This window comes from Protopterus annectens, chromosome 9.part0, assembly GCF_019279795.1.
Source record: "Protopterus annectens isolate FY-2018-M chromosome 9.part0, PAN1.0, whole genome shotgun sequence".
Lineage (NCBI taxonomy): Eukaryota > Metazoa > Chordata > Ceratodontiformes > Protopteridae > Protopterus > Protopterus annectens.
In genome coordinates this window covers 1521933415-1521961268 of record NC_056743.1, presented here as the reverse complement: position 1 = coordinate 1521961268, position 27854 = coordinate 1521933415, and the positions used below count along the sequence as shown (strand labels likewise).

Genomic DNA, 27854 nt, shown 5'->3' with positions numbered 1-27854 from the left:
AAGGTACATCCCAAAGGGCATTGTACTCAATTATGGGCCTGATGAGGGATGAGTAAAGAGGCATGATGACCTCCCCTGATCTAGATGTGAATCCCTTCATGATTAGGTGGGCTATATAAAATGTTTTTCTAACCACTTTGGCCACGTGGTTGTCAAATGAGAGATTGCTATCAACTTGGGTCCCCAGGTCCCTAATTACTTCTTCTGTACTTAATGGATTTCCACCTATGTGGTAATTTGTGGGCACTTTGTTTTTGCCAAATGGGATGACTATACACTTTTGGCATTTAGCTTGAGGCCATGGCACTGGCACCAGTTGTCTGTTTCTATGAGGCCCTTTTGGAGGATGCTTGTGTCGGCTGGAGAGTCGATTATGGCACCCAGTTTGCAGTCATCTGCGAACTTGGTCAGCCACAGTCCTTCCGTGTTGGCCTGTACCTCCGAGAAATATATACCGAACAAGAGGTCCCAGGACTGAGCCTTGTGGGACACCACTTGTAACTGGTTTGGAGTCTGACATGGCTCCAGCAGTTCTAGCCATGTGGGTTCTGTCCTTGAGACAGTTTGCAATCCATCTAGTGACATAGGGGTTTATATTTAAGCTGGTGAGCTTATCTATAATGCCTGAGTGGGGTATTGTATCGAAGGCTTTTGCGAGGTCCAGGTAGGCTGTGTGGACCACCTTCCCCTCGTCAATGGCCTTGGTGACTGTTTCAAAGAAATCAACCAGGTTTAAGAGGCAGGATCTGCCCTTAACAAAGCCGAACTGGGTAGGATCCAGTGTTTGTAGGTCCCCAATATCTTTATTTATGAGGTCCATGATGATCCTTTCCATAGCTTTGCAGACCAAGCTAGTCAGGCTTATGGGGCGATAGTTTCCAGGATCCGTTGAGGCACCACCTTTAAGGAGAGGGACCACTGTTGCTGTACGCCACTCTTTGGGCACATATCCTGTAGTAAGGCTGAGATTGAACAGTAGTTTTATGTTTGGGTTTAGCTCTTCTTTGAGTTCATGTAGGACGCAGCCCGGGACACCATCTGGTCCCACTGATGCTGTGTTTTTTGCTTTGGAGAGGGCAGCTGTTACCTGAGCATCTGAGATGTCAGGGGGGCAGCACTCTGCTGGGATAGATATTTGCCCTTTTGGTGGGGAGAAGTTTGCGCTGAACCTGTCAGCTAGGATGTTGGCAATGTCTGTGGGTTCGGTGTATTTTTTGTCATTTTGGACTAATTCTGAGCATATCTGGGAATTACCACCCAGGTTCCTAACATAACTAAAGAAAGCCTTGTGATTATCCTTAGTGTCCTGTGCAATTTTTCTCTCGAAGCTGGCCTTAGACAATTTTATGTGTGCCCGTAGTTTTTTGCTAATACTGATCAGTGATGCCTTCCCTTTTTGGTATTTTGCTTTATCATTTAGTAGCTTCCTCCTTCTATTGTATAGTTTGTTTATGGCTGGGGTCCACCAGACAGGACGTCTGCCTTTGGAGGATTGGGTCTTGGTTTTATTTGGGATCGCATGATCCATGCATTCCTGAAGGTGTTCATAGAATGCGTTTATAAAGGATTCTGCGGTCTGGGCTGTCTTTTCCACAGGCCCGGGGGCTTTGAAGGATTCCACCTCAGTTTTGAGGAGTGTAAAATTTGCTTTAGAGAAGTTTTTCACTGTGGTTTTCTGGGCAGGGGTGGGGTCGGGATGTGAATATCCAGTGAGATTAGTTTATGGTCTGATCTTACCAGTGAGGGATACACTTCTGGTCTGGAGCATAGAGTCCCCATGTTGGTGATGATCAGGTCCAGTATGTTTTCCCCTCTTGTGGGAGTGGTAACAAGTTGTTCCATAGCATTTGAGTTTATAAATTCTAGGAACCTTTGGGCTAGGGTGTTGGAGCTAGAGTAATGCTCCCAGTCTATGTTTGGGTAGTTGAAGTCGCCCAATATAATGGTGTTTGGAGAGACCTTCATATTTTCCAGTGTTCTCAGGAAGGCCGAGTGGGGTTCCTGGGTTTGGGAGGGTGGTCTGTAGCAGGCTATAAACTGGAAGGCAGTTTTACCCACTGTTAGTTGCACATGGATAGTCTCTGATGCTTCGTGCTTTGCCACCAACCTGGAGGTGTGGGTATCTTTGATGAATATCGATACTCCCCTCCTTTTGTGGTTCGATCCAAGTTTTGGGGCGAAAAGCATGGTATGAGGTATAACCTGGTAGTGCTGGGGTGCCCACAGGAGCCCTGAACCAGGTTTCTGTTACTGCACAGATATCGATGTTCTCCATGCTAAGGAGAGTTTCAGTGCGTGCATCTTGAGGTTTAGACTTCTGGCGTTGAGTAGCATTACTCTTAGTTTCTTATCCCTTGTGATACCTATGGAGGTGGGTTTGTCTTTTGAGCCTTGCCTAAAAAGGCACTATGGGGTAGCAAGAGCCTTTGCCAATATCCAAAGCCCAGGGGTGACAGGTGCAAGCCGTCCCTAGCGAAGCATCGTGGCTTGTCGAGCATATCATCCCAAGCTGACAGGCATTGGATCCCCTTTGAATGACACCAGTACTTAAGCCAATTGTTGAAATTGATCATCTTGTCTTCATATTGTGGCATCATTCTTGGTGAGGGTAAGATGCTACTCAAGGTCAGGGTCATACCGGCCTGGGCTACATGCTCAGAGAGCTCCTTTATGTCTCTTTTCATGTAGTCCAGGGAGGTGCGTCTCAGGTCATTCACACCAGCATGGACAATGACTGAGTCATATTTGTACTTGCCTTGGAGTGACCTGAGTGCTTGTGTTATGTGGCGGATCCTAGCACCCGACAGGCTGCTCACCGTGACCCTCTTCTTGTTCAGCCTGGTGAGCGGGACGTCAGTGTGCCTGACGATAGAGTCACCTATTACAAGTGTATCAGGTGTGTTGTTTAGTCTTAAGGGCTGTGACTGTTTGGCACACTGGCTTTGTGAGATATGTGTTGCACGTGTTTTGTTTTGGGGTAGCGGCTGCTTGGGTGTCTGCTTTGGAGGTCTCTGCTGCTTCGGCAGATCTTTATTTAGAGCCTCCGAGTATGTTTTGTGTGATTATGTGTTTGGTTTGCTGTCGTGGTAGGTCTGTGTGAGACTGGAATTGTAGTGAGTATGGTTTCCTTCTCCTCCTGACTGGTTATGCCAGTACTGAGTTGAGAGAGCTTAGCCTCCAGTTTGGCTATATGGTTGCATCTCTCACATGTGTTGGAATTTGTTGGGAGGAGGAGAGGGTTGTCTGTGTACATGAGGCAGTTGTAACATTGCCTCAAGATTCCCAGATTCACCAGCTGGACCGAGAGGAGATTGACAATTGACCTTTGGACATGCTAGAATAATATTGGGAATTCCTTAATAATTGAAAACCAGGGCCAGTGGGGAGTGAGGGTGTAGTGCTTTTAATTTTTAGTGCTGACTTATATAATTGCTTTAGTGAGCAAGTGCCAGGTAACTTAAGTGCAATGTGTTACAGGTAACTTAAATGCAAAAACGACAAACAGTAACTTTCTTTAAAGTGAAACAAGGAAATAAGTACAGTAAGCAATGCAGATATCACTAGTGAGCCACAGAAGCTGAGAAGCTGCGATTAGGTGGAATTAGCGTTCCAGGAAATAACAAGCAAACAAACAACAAGCATATAAACAAAGCTATATTCAGCAGGCCTGGATCTAGTCTATGCTACAGCAAACAAGGTGTACCAATTTCAGTAAGATACAGTTCAAATATTCAGGCACTATAAACCTTTAACCAGAAATTCCCAGCTCAGAAGGGCAGAGTCCAGCCTCTTCTCCCACAAGAGTGCAGACCACAAACCTTCTTAATGTAAAATAACTGGCCTGAAGCCCAAGTGCCTAAACCAGAACTTATACACTTTAAGAATAACAGACACTGGGCTCTCAATCAGCAGTTCCCAACTTAGAAGGATGAAAGCTACATGTCCTGCCACCACAGTGCATGCCACAAACCTTCCTAATGTAAAACAACTGGTCTGAAGCCCAAGTGCTTAATCCAAAAGACTTAGAATGACAGCTAAACTTTAATCAAGTTACTACCAAGCAGTAATAAATAGAACTGAATACTTTAGAGAATGCCTGGATTAGTGCTCAAGTTACACAAACAAAGCTAGATCCAGCAGGCCCGAATCCAGTCTATGCCACAGCAAACAAGGCGCACCAACTTCAGTAAGAAGCAGTTCTGATATGCATGCACTATAAGCCTTCAATCAGAATTTCCCAGCTCAGAAGGGCAGAGTCCAGCCTCTCCTCCGACAAGAGTGCAGACCACGAACCCTCTTAATGTAAAATAACTGGCCTGAAAGCCTAAGTGCTTAAACCAGAATTAATACACTTTTAGAATAACAGACACTGAGCCCTCAATCAGCAGTTCCCAACCTAGAAGGATGTAAGCTACCTGTTCTGCCACTACAGTGCAGACCACAAACCCTCTCAGTGCAAAACAACTGGTCCGAAGCCCAAGTGTTTAAACCAGAAGGCTTAGAATGAGTTACACCAAGCAGTAATAAATACAATTGAGTACTTTTAAGATGATGCAAAAGTAAAAAAAGTAGGTAGAAACACAAGTACAGTAAAAGCAGATTAAATTTTTTTTTTTTTTTTTCTGAACAAGTGCTGAGATCAAAGAAACAGATTTGAGTGCTGAAACTAGAAAACTGGCTAGTTATAGGAAAAAACTAAGCTAGAAGGCTTCCTCCAACACAGAAGGGCTTGGGGCTCAAAAGCCTACAAATAGTCTATACCACTTAACAGGAAAGGCAGGAAACAAGCTTACATTTTTTTTTTTCTGTTTCCCAGATGCTCTCTTTGTACACAGTAGGAGTGCCTGAAATCAGAATATGATCTCACTGCACTCAGTTGAGTGAGCAAATGAGATGGGCCCAGAAGGAGTATCCAAACACAAATTTACAAGAGGGGCGGGCAGCTGCAAGGCCACTAAGATTAACACCAAAACAAAAACAGGGAGGGTGGGGGGGACAAACTGAAGAGCAGAGTGAAAACTTCCAGTTCAGCTAAATATTCCTTCCACACAGTTAAAATCAATTTAAATACTGTATTTTTTGAAAAAAAAGCAGATAAAGGTACTTAAATTCTCTTATACGTCCAGTTGAATATAGCAAGTTGTTAGCCGGCCAAAGCTGAGGTTTTTAAGCAGAAAATATTTCACACTGTACCACTTAAATAGGCAAGGACAGGAAATCAAAGAATGTGACTACCCCCACACCTGTAATTACAAGCAAATAACAAAATTCAGCAAACACTAACTACCAGTTCAACTAATATTTCTTCCACACTGAAGAGCAGAGTGAAAACTTCCAGTTCAGCTAAATATTCCTTCCACACAGTTAAAATCAATTTAAATACTGTATTTTTTTGAAAAAAAAAAGCAGATAAAGGTACTTAAATTCTCTTATACGTCCAGTTGAATATAGCAAGTTGTTAGCCGGCCAAAGCTGAGGTTTTAAGCAGAAAATATTTCACACTGTACCACTTAAATAGGCAAGGACAGGAAATCAAAGAATGTGACTACCCCCACACCTGTAATTACTAGCAAATAACAAAATTCAGCAAACACTAACTACCAGTTCAGCTAATATTTCTTCCACACTGAAGAGCAGAGTGAAAACTTCCAGTTCAGCTAAATATTCCTTCCACACAGTTAAAATCAATTTAAATACTGTATTTTTTGAAAAAAAAAGCAGATAAAGGTACTTAAATTCTCTTATACGTCCAGTTGAATATAGCAAGTTGTTAGCCGGCCAAAGCTGAGGTTTTTAAGCAGAAAATATTTCACACTGTACCACTTAAATAGGCAAGGACAGGAAATCAAAGAATGTGACTACCCCCACACCTGTAATTACTAGCAAATAACAAAATTCAGCAAACACTATCTACCAGTTCAGCTAATATTTCTTCCACACTGAAGAGCAGAGTGAAAACTTCCAGTTCAGCTAAATATTCCTTCCACACAGTTAAAATCAATTTAAATACTGTATGTTTTTGAAAAAAAAAAGCAGATAAAGGTACTTAAATTCTCTTATACGTCCAGTTGAATATAGCAAGTTGTTAGCCGGCCAAAGCTGAGGTTTATAAGCAGAAAATATTTCACACTGTACCACTTAAATAGGCAAGGACAGGAAATCAAAGAATGTGACTACCCCACACCTGTAATTACTAGCAAATAACAAAATTCAGCAAACACTGACTAACTACCAGTTCAGCTAATATTCCTTCCATACTGAAGAGCAGAGTGAAAACTTCCAGTTCAGCTAAATATTCCTTCCACACAGTTAAAATCAATTTAAATACTGTATTTTTTGAAAAAAAAAAAGCAGATAAAGGTACTTAAATTCTCTTATACGTCCAGTTGAATATAGCAAGTTGTTAGCCGGCCAAAGCTGAGGTTTTTAAGCAGAAAATATTTCACACTGTACCACTTAAATAGGCAAGGACAGGAAATCAAAGAATGTGACTACCCCCACACCTGTAATTACTAGCAAATAACAAAATTCAGCAAACACTGACTAACTACCAGTCAGCTAATATTTCTTCCATACTGAAGAGCAGAGTGAAAACTTCCAGTTCAGCTAAATATTCCTTCCACACAGTTAAAATCAATTTAAATACTGTATTTTTTGGAAAAAAAAGCAGATAAAGGTACTTAAATTCTCTTATACGTCCAGTTGAATATAGCAAGTTGTTAGCCGGCCAAAGCTGAGGTTTTTAAGCAGAAAATATTTCACACTGTACCACTTAAATAGGCAAGGACAGGAAATCAAAGAATGTGACTACCCCCACACCTGCAATTACTAGCAAATAACAAAATTCAGCAAACACTGACTAACTATCAGTTCAGCTAATATTTCTTCCACACTGAAGAGCAGAGTGAAAACTTCCAGTTCAGCTAAATATTCCTTCCACACAGTTAAAATCAATTTAAATACTGTATTTTTTGAAAAAAAGCAGATAAAGGTACTTAAATTCTCTTATACGTCCAGTTGAATATAGCAAGTTGTTAGCTGGCCAAAGCTGAGGTTTTTTTTATAGCACAGAGCCTTTTTTTTATAGCACAGAGCCTCCCCTCTTCTCTCACCCACTGCTCAAGCAGTTCCTCAGAGGGGCCAAAAATTTAAGGCCTCCCAGGAGAGCACCAACTCCAGCCTGGGATCTTAACTTTGTCTTGGAGAAACTCACTCTTCCTCCTTTCGAGCCAGCTGCTACTGCAGATTTAAAATTTCTTTCCTGGAAAACAGCTTTCCTTTTAGCAATCACTTCTGCTAGAAGGGTATCTGAATTACAGGCCCTTATGGCAGTGGAACCTTTCATCATCTTTCATGCGTACAGGGTGTCCCTTAGAACCAATCCCTCCGTCATGCCCAAGGTGGTATCCAGTGTGGCTCTTAATCAGTCCATTCATTTGCCTACCTTCTTTCCTAACCCCCAGAACAAAGGGGAACGAATATTGTACTTTTTAGATGTACACAGACAGCTTAGATTCTACTTGGACAGGACTGAACCTCAAAGGAAATCTGAACAGCTGCTGGTGGTATTTGCTGCAGGGACAGAGGGGAAAGCTATTTCAAAACAAACCATTTCAAAATGGATAGGCCACTGCATTCATTTCTGCTATAAGCACCATGGAAAACATATCCCACAGGGCATCAGACCCCATTCAACCAGAGCTGCATCTACCTCTACAGCCTTTCTCAGGGGCGTCCCTACTAGGGACAATCCTAGAAGCTGCTACCTGGAGTTCTGTACATACTTTCAACAAGCATTATCATTTGCCAATTTTCTCTAAATCCAGAGCTGGTTTTGCCACTGCAGTCTAGCAGGGCCTTATAGCTGGTCCTAATTCTATTTAAATTCCTCCTCCCAACCATAGCTTTGGGAATCTACCCAAATGTAATGACTGCAACAATGAAACACGAAGAATATAATACAGTTGTGTACACTTACCATAAATGTAGATGTTCGAGTGTATTCATTGTTGCAGTCCTGGCTTACCCTCCCTCCAGCCCCCTTTCTTCTTTTGGCTATACCTCTACTCTCACTTACTATGCTCTAAAAGCTTTTTGGTGTATTTGCTTTTTTGTTGGAGGTATATCCTTGTATTTATAGATTTGATTGCTTCCCATTAGGGGGGCACCTGACATCTGGGGCAAGAAAAACTGATGTAATGGCGTTGGCTGCATGTTTTATACCCCTGACGACCTGACATCATGGAAGAAGGGACAGCAACCAACACAGGACCCAAGACTTTGTTAATCAGCCCTACTGAGGGCTACTGCAAGCAGATAACCCAAATGTAATGACTGCAACAGTGAATACACTCGAACATCTAAATTTATGGTAACTGTACACAAGTGTACTTTTTATGCTGCATCTTAACGATTTGCTTTTTTTATTCAACAGACTTGGCGTCAGCTTTGGAGAGTTTTGGAAATGTCTGACATCGTCCTTCTCATCACAGACATCAGACACCCAGTAAGTACTAATTAACATTTGCCTGGTGAAAGGTCTATATTAGCTCACTAAAGGTTCACTTCACCAAACCTCCATTCATTGAACAAAAACCATTGAACTTTTTCAGCTAATGTTCACTTCACTGAATGTGTTACATGGGGAAAGTAACTACTTGCCCAACATTTTCCACTAATACACAACAGAGTATTTTAAACCTACCCATGTGGGGTGGGAGGCTGAACCCCTCACTCCCCCAACTATATATACCAACTCCGACATTGCACTGCAGTGGGGAAAAGGGCAAAATCTGAAGTAGTTTACTTCATTTGATCTTCAACCTGTGGGTACCGGATCCATATCGGATCCGAGCCGGCAATTTCACTAGCATCTGCTCCCGAGCTCCTCCCTTTATCCATAATACACCTCCACTACCTTCCATCCCCCAGATCTCATTTGCCACGGCTTGCCATAAGCATCGTGATCCTGAGCTCAGAGTCTGTGAGTTGGGTAGTTTTGATATTCTAGTGGTTTCTGAACGTTTTTTTGAGTGTAGATTGTTAATGTAGATTCCCTCTCTTGCTCCCCTCGCTGGTGTGTCGTGTTTTAGTTTTTTTTTTTTTGTGTAGTGTTAGTCGGTTAGTTAGCTAGTGTAGCATTGTCTCTCCACCTCCCCACCCCAGCATTCTGTGTGCCTTCTGAGAGCGTGGTGAGTGGGTCTGTGTAGAAAATAGCTCTTCTTTTTCTATATTGTTTGTAGATTGTTATAAGGATTGGTGTGCGAGACATGGCTGTTCCTAAGCCGGTCTTCAAGAGGTGCACTGAGTGTGGCCACAAATTGTCAACCCGCTGATGGCTATACTCTTTGTGTGATGTGTTTGGATGTAGCCCATTTAAACTCTGATTGTGCCATTTGCACGGGTTTCAACCTGCGTGCCATGAAGGATAGAAGGCCCAAGTTAGCCTTGAAAGGCCTTCTACCTACCACGGAGGCGGCTGCCTCCTCTACTGCTTCGGTCACAGCAGTTGCTGTGGCCACCTCTCCTTCCTCTCTTGCCCTTCCTTCTTCTCCCTCCCAGGCTGGGTCTTACCCTCACTCTTCTAAGCCTGTGGAAGTGGAGTGCAGAAAAGGCAGAGAGAAGGGGAGAGAGCACCGGGTAGAGAAACGCAAGAGGTCCCCGGACCTTTCAGCATCAGGTACTCCCGCCAAGAGTCAGCCTAGGCACTATGACTCCCCTAGGCTCTGATCTCCCAGATTTTCCCCAGAGGGAGGAGCCATGACCACCATCTAGGGTCGCGGTCCTCCCAAAGCCTTTCCGAAGTCGACATGGATAAAATCGTGAGGAGGTTCATTCGTACACAAATCCAGATGGGAGTCTTGCCAGCCCCCTCTCCCTCTGGGGGTGGGGGGCTCACTTCCTTTCTTCACACCAGTTTCTTCTTCTCCGATCCAACCTCCGGGTTCGGAGTACATGGATCCAAGGATGGCCTTAGTCAGGGGGTCGGGGCCGACGGTACCTGTCTCCTCGAAGCTGGCAGCTGCTTGGAGCATGTCGGATCCAACCAGTTCAGATCCGAGTGGCTCTCTGAGCCTAGGTGTTGGATCTGAGGGAGTGGAACTTTTACCATTGGCTCCGACGTTGTCAGGCCAAGTTCCCCCTCTCGGAGCTCCGTCCACTTTGGGCCCAGCTCCAATTCTCACTTCGGATCCGGGGAGAGCGGTTTCCTTATTGGTGGTCCAGGAAGCACATTCTCCCTTGGCGTTCGACGTGGTAGAAATGGTTCTCTCCACTGGATCGAGACCCTTGACTATTTCCATTGATTCCGCCCCGACTCTCTCTGCTTTGTGTGAGAATCACATCATTTTACCTGAGGGACAGCCCGTGATCAAGGAAGCCCAGGCAGTTCCCCCTGAGGAACAAGTGGCTTGCGAGTTCCCCCTTGGAGAGCCCCACCAGAGACGTGCCTTGCAAACATACGTTCAAGAGGAGGCACTTGGACTCCCCCCGTGTCCCTCACTGAGGACACGGATTTGGATGATGGGGTAGGTTCCCCCAGATCACCTCTCAAGGATGTCTCCTTTGGAGACATCATGGAAATCCTACGCCAGCGGCGAGGTTGGTCCGCCCCAAAACCTTCCTTGGACGAATCCGTATTCCTGGAGGCTTTCGGCACGGGTCCATCTACTTCCTAGGTGTCCCCTCCTGCAGATCCCCTGGTGGACCTGGTCACCTCGCGTGCTTGGAAGGAGCTGGACACCGTGGAACCAATCCCAAAACGACCAGACAAAATTTTGAGCCCCCCCCCCAACAGACCAGCGTGGAACAAAGGGTCCCCTGTAGACAGCGTGGAACAAAGGGTCCCCTGTAGACACTGTGGTGGTAGCAGCAGCCACCAAAAAGGAACTAGCCCAGGAGAGTTCCTCGGTTCATCCCCCTGACAGAGAGTCTAGGATGATGGACCGCTTAGGGAACCGGGTTTATATGTCAGTGACCTTTCCCATCAGGGCGCTGAACTATTTGGCCCACGTTACTAGACTACAGAGCGACCTGGTAAAGGAACTGGCTAAGTCCCCCACAAAGTCCATGTTGCAGGAGGACAGAGACACGTTCTCCATGTGGATGGCCACTTTGTGACAGCAGTTTCCAACACATCCATGCGACTCCTCTCTCATGCCACTGAAGTAGCAGCTAGGGCAGCTGGGTCCGGTGTGTCCATGAGGCATAATGCCTGGCTCAGATTGTCAGTTCTTGGAACCCTTCAAGGCATCTTTTGCGAACACCCCTTATGACGGTTCTACCCTTTTTATTAAGACCGTCCGAGACACCTTGGTCCAGAGTGAGAAAGACAGGAAGACACTGTCTGCTGTCGGAATCCACTTCTCGAACCCTCAAAGATTCTTTTCCCGGAATCAGCTAAGGCAAAAGATGTGGTTCCAGAAGTCTCAGTATTCCCGGGACACTCAGGGCTCTTCTTTCCTAGAGGCAGAGGGGGACAGGATAGATTCTGGCCCAGAGGCAGAGGGGGTCCGAGGAATTTTGGGTCTCAAGAACCATTCTCGGACAGGCCCGCACAGCAGCCCTGAGGGCTTGCCCGACTGCTCCACTCTGGAGGCAGTCGGAGGTCACTTGTCGTTGCACCTGGCGGCATGGAAGTCAATAACTTCAGACCACTGGATTTATCAGATAATTTCCAGAGGATACTCAATCCCATTTGTGGTTCCTCCCAAACGTCTCAAACACCTCCCGGATGTACCACCCGCGCAAAGGGAGGCAGCAGCACTGGAAATTTTCAAGCTGCTAGAGAAACGAGCCATCAAACCTGTCCCCCCAGATAAGTCCGGATCGGGCATCTTCATCTACTCCAGGTTCTTTTTGGTGCCAAAGCAAACGGGGGACTTGTCAGGACCTATCTACCCTGAACCTGTCAGTTGCCAAAGAAAAGTTCCAAATGGTCACCTTACAGTCCATCATGCCGTACCTGCAAGAGACGACTGGATGCGCTCGTTCGACCTCCAGGATGCCTACTATCACATAAAGATGTGCAGAAGCTCCAGGAGGTTCCTCCACTTCTGGTTAGGAGTCCGTCATTACCAATTTCAAGCCCTACCTTTTGGTCTCACCACAGCCCCCAGGGTGTTCACCAAAGTGATGGCAGTAGTAGCGGCTCACCTGAGCCTTCAAGGGATTCAGGTCTACCCTTACCTGGACGATTGGCTCCTTACTGCTCCCACCAGGATTCTACTTTACATCACCAGGGATTATTTCCTAAAGCTTGCACTCCACTTAGGGATTACAATCAACGCATCCAAATCTCTTCTGAATCCTGTCCAAGTGATAGACTACATAGGGGCACGGATAGACACATTACAGTCAAAAATCTTCCTGACTACGGAGAGAGTTCGAAACCTAAGGATGCATGTTACCTTCATCTACCATTCTCACCTTCCCTTGGCAGAATCGGGTTTGAGGCCCCTAGGTTCTATGGCAGTGACCATAACACTTCTTCCATGTACCCGGTTACACATGCGAGTACTACAATGGACTCTAGCAGTGCAGTGGTCTCTGTTGGATCTTCCGTTGTCACATCCAGTACACCTCAGTTGAGTCTGCAGGTCGTCCCTTCTTTGGTGGATGCGTTCTCCAGAAACTCTGGAGGAACAACCTTTTGTTCCAGCCCCTATCCAAGCCACAGTGACCACGGATGCCTCCTAACTTGGGGGGGCATTGTTCAGGCAGGACAGTCCAAGGCCTGTGGTCCCCTATCGAGACCAGTTTGCATATAAATGTTCTGGAGATGAGGGCGGTCCTTTTAGCATTGCAGGCCCTTCATGCCTTTCTTCCTCTGGGAACCATTGCAATTCAGTCAGACAACATGTCAGTAGTCTGGTATGTCAACAAACAGGGAAGGACCAGATCTTTACCCCCCCCTTTGTTGCGAGGCTATGAGAGTTTGGGAATGGGCGATCTCCACCGGTCGCTTTCTGACAGCAATGCACATTCCGGGATGGTCCACTGTCCTAGCGGACAGGTTAAGTCGGACTGTACTGATGCCTTATGAGTGCTCTCTGAATCCTTCAATAGCAGAGCAGATCTTTTTGGAGTGGAGTCAGCCTTGCTGTGATCTGTTTGCATCTCCTTCCAACGCAAAGTGCAGCGAGTTCTTCGCTCTGAACCCCCAGCCGGAGTCCCCCAGAGATGCTGTAGACCATGCTTGGCCTCCCGGTCTACTGTATGCTTATCCTCCTATACCCCTTATTCTGAGGTTTCTACAGAAAGCTTGTTGACTGGGGAGCAAAGTGATCTTCATCGCCCCATTTTGGCCTCGTCAGGTATGGTTTCCCTTCCTTTGGTCTCATCTTCTGGCTCCACCTTGGATCTTGGATCCCATTCAGGATCTCATTTCATACCCCTTGGGGGTTCCTTATCCAAGTCTGGACAGTTTGAAGCTCACGGCTTGGCTGCTCCAGTTCCCCTAATTGCTAGGACTCCTGGATTATACTCTTCAGTCACATCTATTCTGGTGGCAACTCATGAGTGTTCCACCAGGAAGGTTTATCATAGCAAATGGAAACGTTTTTCCTTTTGGGCTTCTCAAAGGAGTTTAAACTCTTGCACGGCTCCTGTTTCAGCTCTTCTCAACTTTTTAGCAAATATTTTTCAACAAGGAGCTAGCTCTTCTACAATCAAAGTTCAACTAGCTGCCATCTCTCATTTTCACGTGTGTGAGAATTCTGCTTCTCTAGCCTCTTCCAGACTGTGTAAAGCTTTTATTAAAGGTGCTTTCCTATTACGCCCTCCGGTCAAAGATCCTATTCCCCCTTGGGACCTTACTATGGTTCTTCAAGTGTTGGTCGCTTCACCATTTGAACCTGCAGCAACCACGGATCTTAAGTTTTTGTCTTGGAAAACTGCGTTTCTAGTGGCGATCACCTCTGCTAAGTGGGTTTCAGAACTGCAAGTGTTGTCTGTTAAAGTTACGTACATGATTTTCCATAAGGACAGGGTTTCCCTTCATACCAATCCTTCCTTTCTTCCCAAAGTTAGGCTAACATCAATCAAACCATTAATTTACCTGTTTTCTTTCCAAATTTTGCTAACAAAATAGAATACAGACTTCACTTGTTAGATGTTCATAGACCGTTACGATGCTGTTTACACAGGACCAGAACCTTTCGTAAATCTGATCAATTGTTTGTGTCCTTCTCTAAACCATTTTTGGGTAAACCTATCTCAAAGGTCACCATCACTAGGTGGAGCTCTTTGTGCACCCTTCAGGTCTATAAGGATAAAGGTGTGTCTCCTCTGGGTCAGGTGAAAGCTCATTCCACTAGGTCAATGGCTACTTCTGCAGCCTTTTGGTCAAGAGTCTCATTGAATGATATTTGTTCTGCAGCTACTTGGTCCTCATCTCATACCTTTATTTCTCACTATAAATTGGATTTGATTTCTCGAAGGAGAGCATCCTTTGGTTCCGCAGTGCTCCGGAATATCCTTCCATGAGGGCCACCCAGATGTTTAGTAGCTGGGGACTCTGTTCCACAGGTTGAAGATCAAATGAAGTAAACTACTTCAGATAAAGAAGTTATGTACTCACCATAACATTCCATCTGAGTAGTTCTACTTCATTTTTCTTCAACCGTCCCTCCCTCCTTCCCCCCTGGCCTTACCATATGAACAGCCTGTTTGGCTGAAGTTTTAGGTGCGCAAAGTGTTTTTTCAGGTCGGGTTCTCAGTATAAGTGGCAGCAAACTCGATCTGGGGGTTGGAAGGTAGTGGAGGTGTATTATGGGTAAAGGGAGGAGCTTGGTGCTCGGATCCGATGCTAGTCAAATTGCCGGCTCAGATCCGATACAGATCCGGTACCCACAGGTTGAAGACAAATGAAGTAGAACTACTCAGATGGAACGTTATGGTGAGTACATAACTTCTTTTTTCCTTATATTGGCCATCTAGTTCATTTCCCTGTGTAAATCCTTCACTGATGTAAACATTCGCTGAAGTGAACATTCAATGTTTTTTGTTTGATGAACAGAGGTTCGCTGAAGTGAGCCTTTGATGATCTCCTATAGGACCCGCCTGGTGAAGATGGATAGGAATGTATGTAGTAGGGCTTGATAATACTGAAACATTAGTTTGGACTAAAAGTTTCATCAAGAATGTTGGCAAAATGTGGACAAAATTACCAAGAGCACCTTTTTAATATAGTATTTTAACCACTAGGATGGATATGCATAGTTTTTGTTAACTTGTTAACTAACTAAGCTAAGGCCTGTTTTCGTATGATACCCAGGAGCACTGACTGGTTTTGACTTGCACATATTTTCCCTTCAGTTGTTCAAGATTATTTTGCTTGTATTTTATTATCGGAGAATAGGCTGTTCAATGTGTTTTGTAATGCCTGTCTGTTTGCTACATGAAGTGTTTATAGGATTCTGGTATGTTATTTTTAATCTGGGACTGCATTATTTTTTTCTGTCTATTGTTCTGCCTTTGAGTTGCTGTTCCCTCAGAGTAAGGTAGGGGATGTGGTGGTGCCTACATCCCTACATGTGTTTTGAATTTTTGGGTGGGGTATCCTTTTTGTACATAGCAGTATACTTGAGAGGACTATTTTTGTTTTTTGCTTAGAAGATCAGGTGGATGTGTTTCTAAGGTCTAGGGGTTAAGGAGACATAGAGGTAGCCATGCTCACAGTAAGAGTAGGTAAGTGGCGACAGGGAATCTGAGTACAGCTTCTTAGTAGCTCATAGCCTTAATTTTCTATGCTAAAATGCCAGACATTTTGTTGTCCTCCCACTGTCCAGAAATTTGTATTGTAGCACTTGTAAGAGTTTTTGCCAACCCTACAAACGCCCACTCCTTTACTTTCTAGCTGTTGCATTACACGGATAATGGCATGTCTTTATTTACAGGTGCAACGGAAGGTCAGGTAGTATCGCCTTTATTTAGCAGTTTCACTCCCTGGGCCTTCACTGAAAATAACCCTCAAACCTAGTTGAAGAATCAAAGCATAAATAAAGCAGCTGTATGTCCCTAATGCAGGTTTAGCGGAGTTGTACAGCATAGAGCACTACAATTACACTTTGAAATCGGGGAAAATACAGTCTCAGTCAGCACCTTTCTGACAGTAGAAAGGAGCATAACAAGCTTTTAAGCACCTCTCACTGCTGCTAAACTACAGACTATATAGAAACAATAAAAACCACCAAGAGCAATAAACCTTTAAACACTTAATTTAGCCATTTTTTTATGGCCAGGTGAAGTGTTTTATGTGTAAAGCTTTTTGTATATATTGCCACTGGTCTGTTGTGGCATTGTGTGTTTTGGCTTTCAAAGCTGTAAAACACTCAGCACTTCTACACTTCTTTCATTAATTTTTGTAACATATGGAAGCAGGAGAAGCTAGATGCCCTACAGATTTATGATAGAATATTTCTTTTTCACAACCCTGCTTTTGTTGCATGTTCCCAATATCGATGTGCATTTTCACCTCTCAAGCTTTGCTTTTGAAGTGAATTTCTTGCCATCCATGTCATATAACAAGCTGGTTATGCTTTGAGGCCTAGTCATAATCCTCTATGCTGACTGGCCTGGTAACTGCAAAGTCTAGTTAGCGTGAGTAGCCGCTGAGCAAAATAAATGTTTATATATAGCTATATCATCTATTTATCTGATTATATGTATGTATGTATGGGTCTACTTCATTTGATCGAAAGATCATTTGACTGAAACACATTTGGTCGAAAGTTCATTTGATCGAAAACCAGTATTCAAGGCATAAACCTGGGATTTGTCCCCCTCCCTAATGTTGTGTGACCCTGGAGTTGGTATATATAGATAGGGGGGTGTGGGGGTGCAGCTCCCCACCTAGTTTCCTTTGAAAGAAGAAATTAACAAAACATGTACAGATTTTAAACGAAAATAGGTGGGGGGCTGTCCCCCCCCCCCTACACCCACCTATCTATATATACCAACTCCAAGGTTGCACGACATTGGGGAGGGGGACAAATCCCAGGTTTATGTCTTGAGTACTAGTTTTTGATCAAATGAACTTTCGACCAAATGGGTTTCAGTCAAATTGTCTTTCGATCAAATGAAGTAGGCCCATGTATGTATATATACATACATACATATAAATTGTGTGTGTGTGTGTATAATATATATATATATATATATATATATGTTTACTATCAAAAGTCTGAAGTGATGCAGTCGAATGTCAGTTGGTCGAATGCGTGGTTTCTAAGTTCTCATAATGTTGAACTGAAAGTGGTTGTGTGTATATTAGTGAAAGTGAGTATATTTTCGCTAATGTAAACTTGATGTTTTGAATTGAGATCGGGGTACAATGCGGATTAGGTAATTTACCCTTTTCCTCACTGTAGTGCGATCTTGGTGTTAGTGTATATATAATAAGCAGGGAGAGTGGGGAGTGCAGGGGGGCTTGCCCCCTTGCTAAAACATAAAAGGACACACAGACTTTCAAAACTGGAAGTATGGCATGTTGAATGTCAGTTGTGTTTATCATGTTCGACATTCCAGTCAACTTTTTTATTTTGATTTTGGACTTACCTCACTCTTTAATGAAAAAATGTTCTGGCTTCAAAATTTTGTTAGTAAACTATACACACACACACACACACACACACACACACACACACGCGCGTATATAGAAAGATATTGTCTTCACTCATTCATTTCAGTCTATAGAGTCACATGCACCTAAGAGGCTGCCCTTTCCTGTAGATTTACTGTCTGCAGTTAAGCCCCATTTGATATACCACCATCTTAAACTAGTTTATCATAGCAGTACAGCATTTTTATTTGCACTGCCCTTTTTGATATTTTTTGCTGCATCATGTACCCACTGAGCTCTGGCTTCCTTGCATGTGATGTCTGATGTACCATAGTATTCTGACATTAGTGCCTGCCATCTTATGCCTCTTTATTTACTGCTGCTTTGCCATCTTATTATCATCCTTATTTTGTTCTGTTCATTTTTATCCTGATGTGAAAGTTAATCTTCCTCTTAATTTCCCTCCTTCATTCCTCTGTTTCTTCTTTAGTTACTACTCTTGCATCCATTGCTATTTTACTTAGCATTGCTTCTTTTTATTCTCCAGCCCCCCCCCCCACACACACACACACACACACACACACACACACTCACACATACACACACACACACTATACAGCACCCACTTCTTCTCAAGCCTTTGGCTGTGTCTGTCATGAACTGGAAACATTTTAATGTGAGAGTGTTCAATCTCGCCGTTTGTTCTTGCACACGGGTTCGGAGCCGATCCTCGGCTCCGAGTCGGCCGCATAGCAAAGCTCTGCATCTCAGAGAAGCTCGAGACCAGGCTATATCCCACAATCCTCCCTGCCATTACTCAGATCTAGTTTGCCGCTGCAACAGGTCACATCGCTACAGAGAGCTCGGACCAGAGATTTGTAGTTTAACAGATAAGATAGTCTTTTTTCTTCTTTTTATTCTTAAAAAGTTATTATTCTTCTATAGTTTTTTTTGTGGATAATTATATATATACTATAGTGTGTTTGTGTGTAGTTTATAGTTAGTTTTTTTCTATAGGTTTCCCTTCGGGGCCTACCCCTTCCTAACTATTCCTTTTAAATTTAAACTATCACTTCTTTAGGTTATGTCTGAGAAAGTAAAGAGTGGTTTCAAAAGGTGTCAGTGTGGACAGAAAATGTCCATCACTGACAACCACACTTCCTGCGTCTACTGTCTTGGCCCTCTCCACTTGCAAGAGGATTGCTCCATTTGCCATTCCTTCAGTGGGAGGGTCATGACAGATAGACGCAGGAAGCTTATTGATAGGGGGCTTCTTAAGCCTGCTTTCCAAGAAGCCTTAGACAAGTCTGACCAGGCTTCTAAGTCTTCGAAGGGGTCGAAGATGTCGGAGCCCATGTCATCGGCTCCGAGTACATCTTCCAGAGTTCGTTCGCTGGTTCCACAGACTTCGGGGCCGAGTGTTGAACGTTTGTCTCTCACTGAGCCCCAGGTCTTGGAACCGGTGTCGGAACTACCGCCACCGTCGATTCTTCGGTCGGTGCCATCTTCGGCTCCTTCGCCCAGTTCTTCCAGACCATTGTCTGATACTGATGTGGATCGTGTCGTGCAGAAACTTATGGAGAACACGGCCCTTTCCAAATTGATTGCAGTTTCCTCCCAGTTGGTGTCGAAACTAGAAGGCCTTCCTTTATCTCCAACAGGTCCTCCTTCGAGACCCATCCAGTCTTCGGAGCCGGAAGAGGATGAGCCGATGATAGTGGAGCCATCGGTGCCGAAACCGTCCATTGCACGATCGACACCACTTGCCTCTACTCCATCGGAACCGATAGGTGAGTCGCGGAGTCGACGGTCTCTCCTTGGTTCCGGGACCGAGAGTTGTACCGACCATTCGGTGCCGACTCTACCTCTCGGGGCCTCGGCGCAGATCGGCTCGGCTCCGTCCTCGGGGTTGAGACCCATGGGCCCCGTGTCTCTGATTCTTCCATGTTCTTCGGAACCGGGAGATTCCTCGGCCCGAGGTTCAGGGGTCTTTGACCTCATGAGGAAGGTTTTGTCTACAGAGACAACCACTACATCGGAAGCGTCTTCTCCCTCCCTTAAGAAGCCGCTCTCTGTTTCTGTTCCCACGACACATCCAAAGCGTGGAGCACCATTGTCTCAGCCATCCCTAGAGGCTGCCCCCTGTTCCTCTGAGGCCTCACCGGAATCCCCCTCCGATGAGGTCCCGAGGAAAAGATTGTGCAAGAGGAGGCACTTAGACTCCCCACAGGAATCTCTAACTTCTGACACTGACTTGGATGAGTCAGAGGGGTCCCCAAAATCACCCTCCGAGGATGTCTCATTTGCGAACATCTTGGAGATATTAAAACAGAGGGGTGATTGGCAGTCCCTAGCCCCCACTGAGGACGAGTCGGTGTTGCTGAAGGCATTTGGTGCTCAACCTTTTACCTCCTGGGTTACTCCGCCCTTCGATGAGTTAATGGATTTAATTGCTCGAAGGGCGTGGGAGACACCGGACACAGTGGAACCGGTCCCTCGAAAGCCAAGTAAATTTATTACTGCCCCCCAGGACAAGACCTATCTAACAAAAGGAGTCCCCGTTGATGCTATGGTGGTGGCCGCAGCCACTAAAAAGGAGATGTCGGAGTCTTCCTCTTCTGTTCATCCTCCTAATAAGGATTCTAAGACTATGGACAGATACGGGAAGTGCGTTTTTAGTTCAGCGACTTTTTCCATGCGTTCGCTAAACTATTTGACACATTTTACACGACTACAGAGGGATCTCATCAAGGAGTTGAGAGATACCCTCCAGGGTAACACAGATGCTGCTGTTTCAGATAAGGTGACAGCACAACTTAACACCCTTACCTCCGTAGTGAACTCGTCCATGAGGCTCATCTCGTATGCGGCTGAAGGGTCGAGTAGGGCCGCAGCTTCAGCGATTGCTCTACGAAGACAATCCTGGATGCAGCTGTGCTCTTTTGCAGAAGCCTTCAAGTCTTCTTTCGCCAACGCCCCCTTTGATGGTGCCACTCTTTTTGGGCCCAAAGTGAAAGAGACATTAACTCGGTGTGAGCAGGAAGGAAAGACTCTGTCTGCTGTCGGAGTCCGTTTTTCCGTTCCATCCAGACCGTACCCCAAAGGGCAACGAGGCGGAAAAATGTGGTTCCGTAGAACTCCGGGGTCTTTCCAGGCCACACAGAGTGAACCCCCCTCCCAGAGGCAGAGGGGGGGGCCGACATGGAAGGCGCTGCCCCGGCGGCAGAGGGGGTCCGCAGAACCAAGGCGACAGGGATACTATCCCTGGTAAGCCTTTCCAGCACTCCTGAATGGAGGCCCGACTGTCCTGCTCTGGAGGCAGTCGGGGGTCGCTTGGCTTTATACCCACAGGCCTGGCAAACTCTCACCTCAGACTTCTGGGTAAAAAGCATTGTAACTAGAGGATACAAAAGACCCCTTATGTCAACTCCACCCCAACAAAGAAGGTCTCCAGATATGCCACCCCGTCTGCGAGGCCAAGCAGCAATAGAAATTTCAAAGCTGCTCAAAAAAAAGAGTCATTCAGCCAGTCCCGGCGGACCAAAAAGGATCCGGAACTTACTCAAGGTTCTTTTTAGTTCCGAAAAAGACAGGGGACTGGAGACCCATTTTGGATCTCAGCAATCTCAATACCTTCGTGAGGAAGGAAAAGTTCCGGATGGTCACGCTTCAATCGATCCTTCCATTTTTACAGAAGGACGACTGGATGTGCTCGATAGATCTGAAGGACGCGTACTACCACATCAAGATGGCCAGACCGTCCAGAGATCACCTGCACTTCCGGCTGGGAGTCAGTCATTTTCAATTTCGAGCCCTGCCCTTTGGGCTCACCTCAGCCCCCAGGGTATTCACCAAATGCATGGCAGTGGTAGCATCTTACTTGAGATGTCTAGGATTCCGGGTGTTTCCCTATCTGGACGACTGGCTCCTCACCGCCACCACCGAGAGTCTCCTCATACAAGCAAGAAACTATACAGTCAACCTTTGTTCCCACCTAGGGATTTCCATAAACTTCAAAAAATCTGTCTTGTTGCCCTCACAGCATATTTCATTTATCGGAGCAGACCTAGATACCCGTTTAACATTAGTAAAGCTCCCTCAAGTAAGGGCTTCATCCCTCAAGGAACAGGTTCTTCTTCTGCTGCAATGCAGGAAAGCCCCGGCCAAATTGGTATTGAAAGTTTTGGGACTCATGGCAGCGTCCCTGATTGCGATTCCCATGGGAAGGCTGCACATGAGGCTCCTCCAATGGCTGCTGTTCACGCAGTGGTCGTTCCAACAGTTACCCCTAAAGTACGAGATCCTGATAACAGATTCTTGCAAACGAGACCTCTCATGGTGGGTGTCCAGCCAGGATCTCACTATGGGTCGTCCATTTGTTCTACCAAATCCGACAGCCACTATAACCACGGACGCTTCCCTGATAGGGTGGGGGGGACTTTTTCAGGGAAGAACAGTCCAAGGGGAATGGTCCAACATCGAGTACAACCTGCACATAAATGTTCTGGAAATGAGGGCAGTGTTCCTGGCGTTGCAACACTTTCAAACCCTCCTACCTCTAGGGACAGTAGCAGTTCAGACAGACAACATGTCTGTAGTCTGGTACATAAACAAACAAGGGGAACCAGATCTTACCCATTATGCAGAGAGGCCATGAGAATTTGGCAATGGGCAGAGTCCACGGGTCGCTTTCTGATAGCAACGCACATCCCGGGGTCATCCAACGTCATTGCGGACAGGTTGAGCAGAGCCATCCTGTTACCTCACGAGTGGTCCCTCAAACTACAAGTGGCGGAAAGAATTTTCCGCAAATGGGGCCAGCCTTGCTGTGATCTATTCTCCTCCCCGATGAATACCAAATGCAGAAGCTATTTTGCCCTTCTACCCCCTCCAGGGGATGTCCCCAGGGACGCACTGATACACGATTGGCCCCCGGGTCTCCTATATGCATTCCCACCTATCCCCTTGATTCCCATATTTCTCCAGAAAGCCATGAACCTGGAAAGGACAATTATATTCATAGCCCCATTCTGGCCTCGACAGATATGGTTCCCCTTTCTTCGAGCCCATCAAACAGAGGAACCTTGGATCCTGGACCCAGTACCAGATCTACTGACACATTCGTCGGGAGTTCCTCACCCGTCTCTTCTATCCCTCAAACTAGCAGCTTGGCTGCTCCACTTTCCCGTCTAGCCAGGTCTGATCTTCTTTCTCCGGCAGTGCAGCGCATATTGGTTGCCTCTCATAAGGCTTCCACCACAAAACTTTACAACAGTAAATGGAAACGCTTTGTGTACTGGGCATCTAATCAACACTTGGACCCCTTGGTTGCTCCTTTACATAAAATTCTAGAATTTCTTTCCATCCTTTTCCATGAAGGGGCTGCCATATCCAACTTCCATGTTGGTGAGGACGGTTCTTCTATCATGTCCCACAGGCTTTGTAAAGCTTTTATGAAAGGTTCCTTCCACCTTCGACCTCCTGTCAGAGACCCTTTATTCCCATGGAATTTAAATTTGTTATTGTCACAACTAATGTTACCACCTTTCGAACCAGCCTCTTCTTGCCCCCTGAAATTTCTGTCATAGAAGACTCTTTTTCTTGTAGCGGTTACCTCAGCTCGGAGAGTTTCAGAGCTGCAAGCACTGTCTATTAAACCTCCTTACTTAAATTTTCACCCAGATAGAGTTTCTTTACGAACAAATCCGTCCTTCCTTCCTAAGGTATGTTCTGTCATAAATATTAATCAGTCCATTGAACTCCCTACTTTCTTCAAGAACCATACCAGCAAGTTGGAATATATGTTGCACAAGTTAGATGTCCACAGGCAACTCAGATTTTATTTAGACAGGACTAAAGACTACAGAAAAACAGATCAACTTTTTGTGGCGTTTGCAGACAATGTAAAGGGCATGGCGGTTACAAAACGCACGCTTTCTAAATGGCTTACTGATTGTATAGCCTTTGTGTATTCTAAATCAAATCAGGCCTTACCCACCAAACCAAAAGGCCATTCTACTAGGTCCATCTCCACTTCCTTAGCTCATGCAGCTCGCCTGCCTTTGGACACCATTTGTGCAGCAGCCACGTGGTCTAAACCACATACTTTCATCACTCATTATAGGGTTGACAAAGCCTCCAAAGACAGGACATCCTTTGGTTCCACTGTGCTCAGGAACGTTCTTCCATGAGTCACTCAGGGTGACGGAGCTAGACGCTACCGTGTAAGAACAAACGGCGAGATTGAACACTCTCACATAAAGAAGTTATGTTCTTACCATAACGTTCCATGTGGAGTGTTCATCTCGCCTTTGTTCTTACATTCCTCCCCTTCCCTCCCTCACGGTTTGGAAGAACGAGTAGGACTAGAGTCTGGTCCACATGTCTTACCTCTTCTGGGTATCTTTCGTTACCCCTAGTTGGTTGTCAGTGAGATGGTGTCTCTAAAATTTTTCTTTTGTGGCGGTATGTAGCCTTAGCACCTCAGGGTTATTGTTTTTTTCTGGTTTGCTTGCAAACTAGATCTGAGTAATGGCAGGGAGGATTGTGGGATATAGCCTGGTCTCGAGCTTCTCTTAGATGCAGAGCTTTGCTATGCGGCCGACTCGGAGCCGAGGATCGGCTCCGAACCAGTGTGTAAGAACTAAGGCGAGATGAACACTCCACATGGAACGTTATGGTAAGAACATAACTTCTTTTTTTTGTCATTTGCTTAAATTCTAAGCACATGCATTTTATTGTTTTCTGTTTCTATTTTCTACGTTCATTTAACTTTACATTTCTAGGAGGTTTATGCATACCATGTTCCAAGCTTTTATGGACATCTTTTTTTTGCACAGTTTTTATTTAGTTAGTTTTGTTTACTGGGGTAGAGCACTGATTAAGTTTGACCATTTGCAGGCTCAGCCTGGGTTACATGCAAGTAACAACAGTAAAGTAAGATTATAGGTGTAACTAAATTAAGCAGTATGGTGGCTAAACATCAAAATAGATGGAAAATATATACATGTTAACAAGAAGATTCAAAAATGGATAGTCAGTAGCATACACTGTGTAATACAGCTGTTGTAGCTGAGGTAAATGTGGTCCAACCAGAATAATAGTTGATGTTCTTCATGTTTCACTGTTGCAGTCATTACAATTAGGTTATCCTGCTGGCAGGCTACCCTCAGTCGGCCTGAATTCCAAAGTCTAGGTCCGGCGTCGGTTGCTGTCGCCTCTTCCCTAACATCAGCGCGCCAGGGGTATAAAAGATGCAGCCGACGCCATTTTCTTCAGTCTTTCTTGCCGCGTGGTACCCGAAGCAAAAGCAGTTCACAAGTGCCGGTCGGCCGACTCCTGAGATTTTTGTGTTCGAATTTCAGAGCCGAAGTCTTCACTAAAAGCTAAGTACCCCATTGGGGAAACTTTTTTTCTTGCTCCTGACCGATGTCAGAAAAAGTTAATAATTGTATTTCTTGTAGGAAGCAAATACCTCATAAGGACTTTCAGTCTAACTGTATTCCTTGCCTAGGCCCTGACCACGACGTAGCTAGTTGTCGGTTTTGTGCTAGATTTAACCAACGCACTATTAATTGTCGGTACGATTTTGCATTTCACTATTTTGGCAGAAGATTTAACTATACAATGTTGTTGGATAGCCATCCGACTGCTGGAATTCACAAGAAACGTAAAGAAAAGGACAGGCATCCGAGGTCCAAAACCAATGACGAGGCTTCTTTTAAGCCAGTCATCGGTTCTCAGTGAGGCGCTTTCGCAGCCCCTGACGACCGCTACTTTAGACTCGCAGGCCGCTACCGACACCCACGTGGAGTCGAACAGGCCGCTGGAAGCTCAAGGTACTGGACCTTCGGAAACTATTCCCTCAGATGGGTCCGGAGCCACTGAGCAGGCATCGGCTTCTGAGGGTGTTTTCAGACCTAATCAATTATATGTTAAAACGACTTCAGCTTCAAAGGCAAAGACTAAAGCACCTTTAAAGACAAAGAAACAAGTACAACAGCCTCATGGACAGGCCTCCATGCCTAAAAAACAGATGCTCAAAATGGCCGAAGACCTAATTACTTTGATCAGGGGTTCCCATCCCCCTCCTGATAAGAGGCCTAGGCAAGAGACAGAATATGAATCTTCAGATCAGGTTTCCATTTCATCTGATTCCTCTTCTGATCAGGAATACTCTCTTCCTCCCTATGAGGATTCTGATGCTGAAGAATCTATCCCTTCAGCCTCTCCTCCTGAGGATTATTCTTTAGGGGAAACTTTACATACCATGAGGGAGCATTTCCACTGGGAGAGCCAAGATTATTCAGAATCTAAGAAAAGGCTCAGAGACTTCCTTTTGCTACCACAACACAGGCCGCTAGCTATTCCACCTATGTTAGACATTGTAGATGATGTATTTTCAGAGTCCAGTCTGACCCCTTACCTCCAGCTCCTGTCAAGCCGGACAGGTACTACAGGGTTCCTGACTCTCATAAATTCTTTTTCAAAAACCCTGCTGCTGACCCAGAAACTATTTCTCAGGGTCCTAAAAGGGTCAAGGCTTCCACTGCAAAAAACCCTACTCCCATTGACAGGGATTCTAGGGCACTGGACAGATGGGGAAAAAAGATTTACACTTCTGCTACCTTGGCTATAAGGGCTTTAAATTGTCAGTTTCATGTGCTCAAATATCAGCAATATATTATATCACTGCTTAAACAGAAAATGTTGATAAATTCTGAATGTGCAGAAAACAAAGAAATGCAGGATTTATTGCATACAGCTGAACAAGTTGGAAAGCATACTTTGCAATGTGGTTTTGATTCTCTGGAGGTCCCCTGCAGGGCTGCAGTTATGGGCTCTGTCATTAGAATCATGCTTGGTTAAAGGAACAAACTCTTCCTGATCATGTTAAAGCAAAATTATTAGATGCTCCATTACAGCATGATGCTTTATTTGGTATTAAGGCAGAAGAGGTGTTAAAGAAAATGGAGGACAAAGCTAAATCTATGCAAACAGTCAAGGATTTCTTACAGGTACAGCCACCAAGATATAGCAGACACTGGCCTACAAAGAATTGGTCCTTTCCAGTGTCAGACAAGCCACAAAGGGGCAGATACAGACGCCCTAGAGGCAGATCCCAGCCCCAAGGTTCATACAAGTCTAAACAATGGGGTGCTTCTACCTCCAAAACTGGAGAAGACAAATCACAGCCGTACAGGAAACAGTCCCAATGACTTCCCCCTGCCTGCACCAAGCACTTATCTTCTGGCAGCACCTTTAGGGGGGAAACTAGCACTTTTTTCTCAAAATTGGCACATAATAACCCAGGACAAATGGGTCTTAAACATAGTGTCACAAGGCTACAAGTTTCATTTTCATACCCTGTCAAGGGCAAATGGTTGTTGCCAAAGCATCAATGGGCAGAGGCACAAAAACAAGTTTCATCCCTCATGAACATGAGGGCCATTCAGCAAGTACCAGAACAAGAGCAGGGACAAGGATTCTATTCAAGACTGTTCTTGGTACCCAGAAAGGACAAGGCCTGGAGACCAATACTGGATCTATCGATTCTAAACACATATCTGGATATTCCAAAATTCAAAATGTTGACTCTACAGCAGCTTCTGCCCATGTTGGGCAAGAAGGCTTGGCTTGTGACTTTAGATCTAAAAGAGGCATACCTGCATGTCCCAGTTAGACAAGCATGCAGAAGATACCTCAGATTCAAAGCTGGCTCAATGCACTACCAATTCGCTGCACTGCCCTTTGGCTTATCTACTGCGCCCAGGGTCTTCACAAAGTGCCTAACACCAGTAATTGCATACTGCAGACAAAGAGGAATACAAATATATCCTTACTTGAACGACTGCCTCATTCAAGCAGAGAACAAGGACATTCTACTACAGCATCTGCCGTTTGTAAAGAGATTACTACCATGCCTAGGGTACACAGTCAATGAACAAAAATCAAAACTAGTACCCTCTCAAGAGATAATATTCCTGGGTGCAAGCTTAAATACAACTGCCTAGATGGCTTATCTCTCTCCAGACAAGCAAAGACAACTGACTACCTATTTCAAACTGTTGGCAACAAAGGCCCAGTTATCTGCAAGAAAAATTCTGCAGGCTTTTGGGCTTCATGGCAACCTGAATTCTACTAATTCCATATGCAAGACTGCATATGAGGAAACTTCAATGGTACCTAAAAAGTGTTTGGACTCAACATTGCCACAGCCTGGAAACAATAGTTACTCTCATTCCCTGCCTGTAACAGGAGTTTCGATGGTGGTCGAATGGCCTGTCTCCAGAAC

General features: G+C 45.1%; 1 protein-coding gene across 1 annotated transcript in view; it reads left to right on the top strand.

Moving 5' to 3' along the window:
- GNL1 (G protein nucleolar 1 (putative)) overlaps positions 1–27854 on the top strand; it is a 969220-nt gene that overhangs the window by 362787 nt on the left and 578579 nt on the right. The window contains exon 5 of the mRNA XM_044084464.1: positions 8435–8506. Within this exon, the coding sequence (XP_043940399.1) occupies positions 8435–8506 (72 nt within the window). The remainder of the gene's footprint in view (positions 1–8434; positions 8507–27854) is intronic.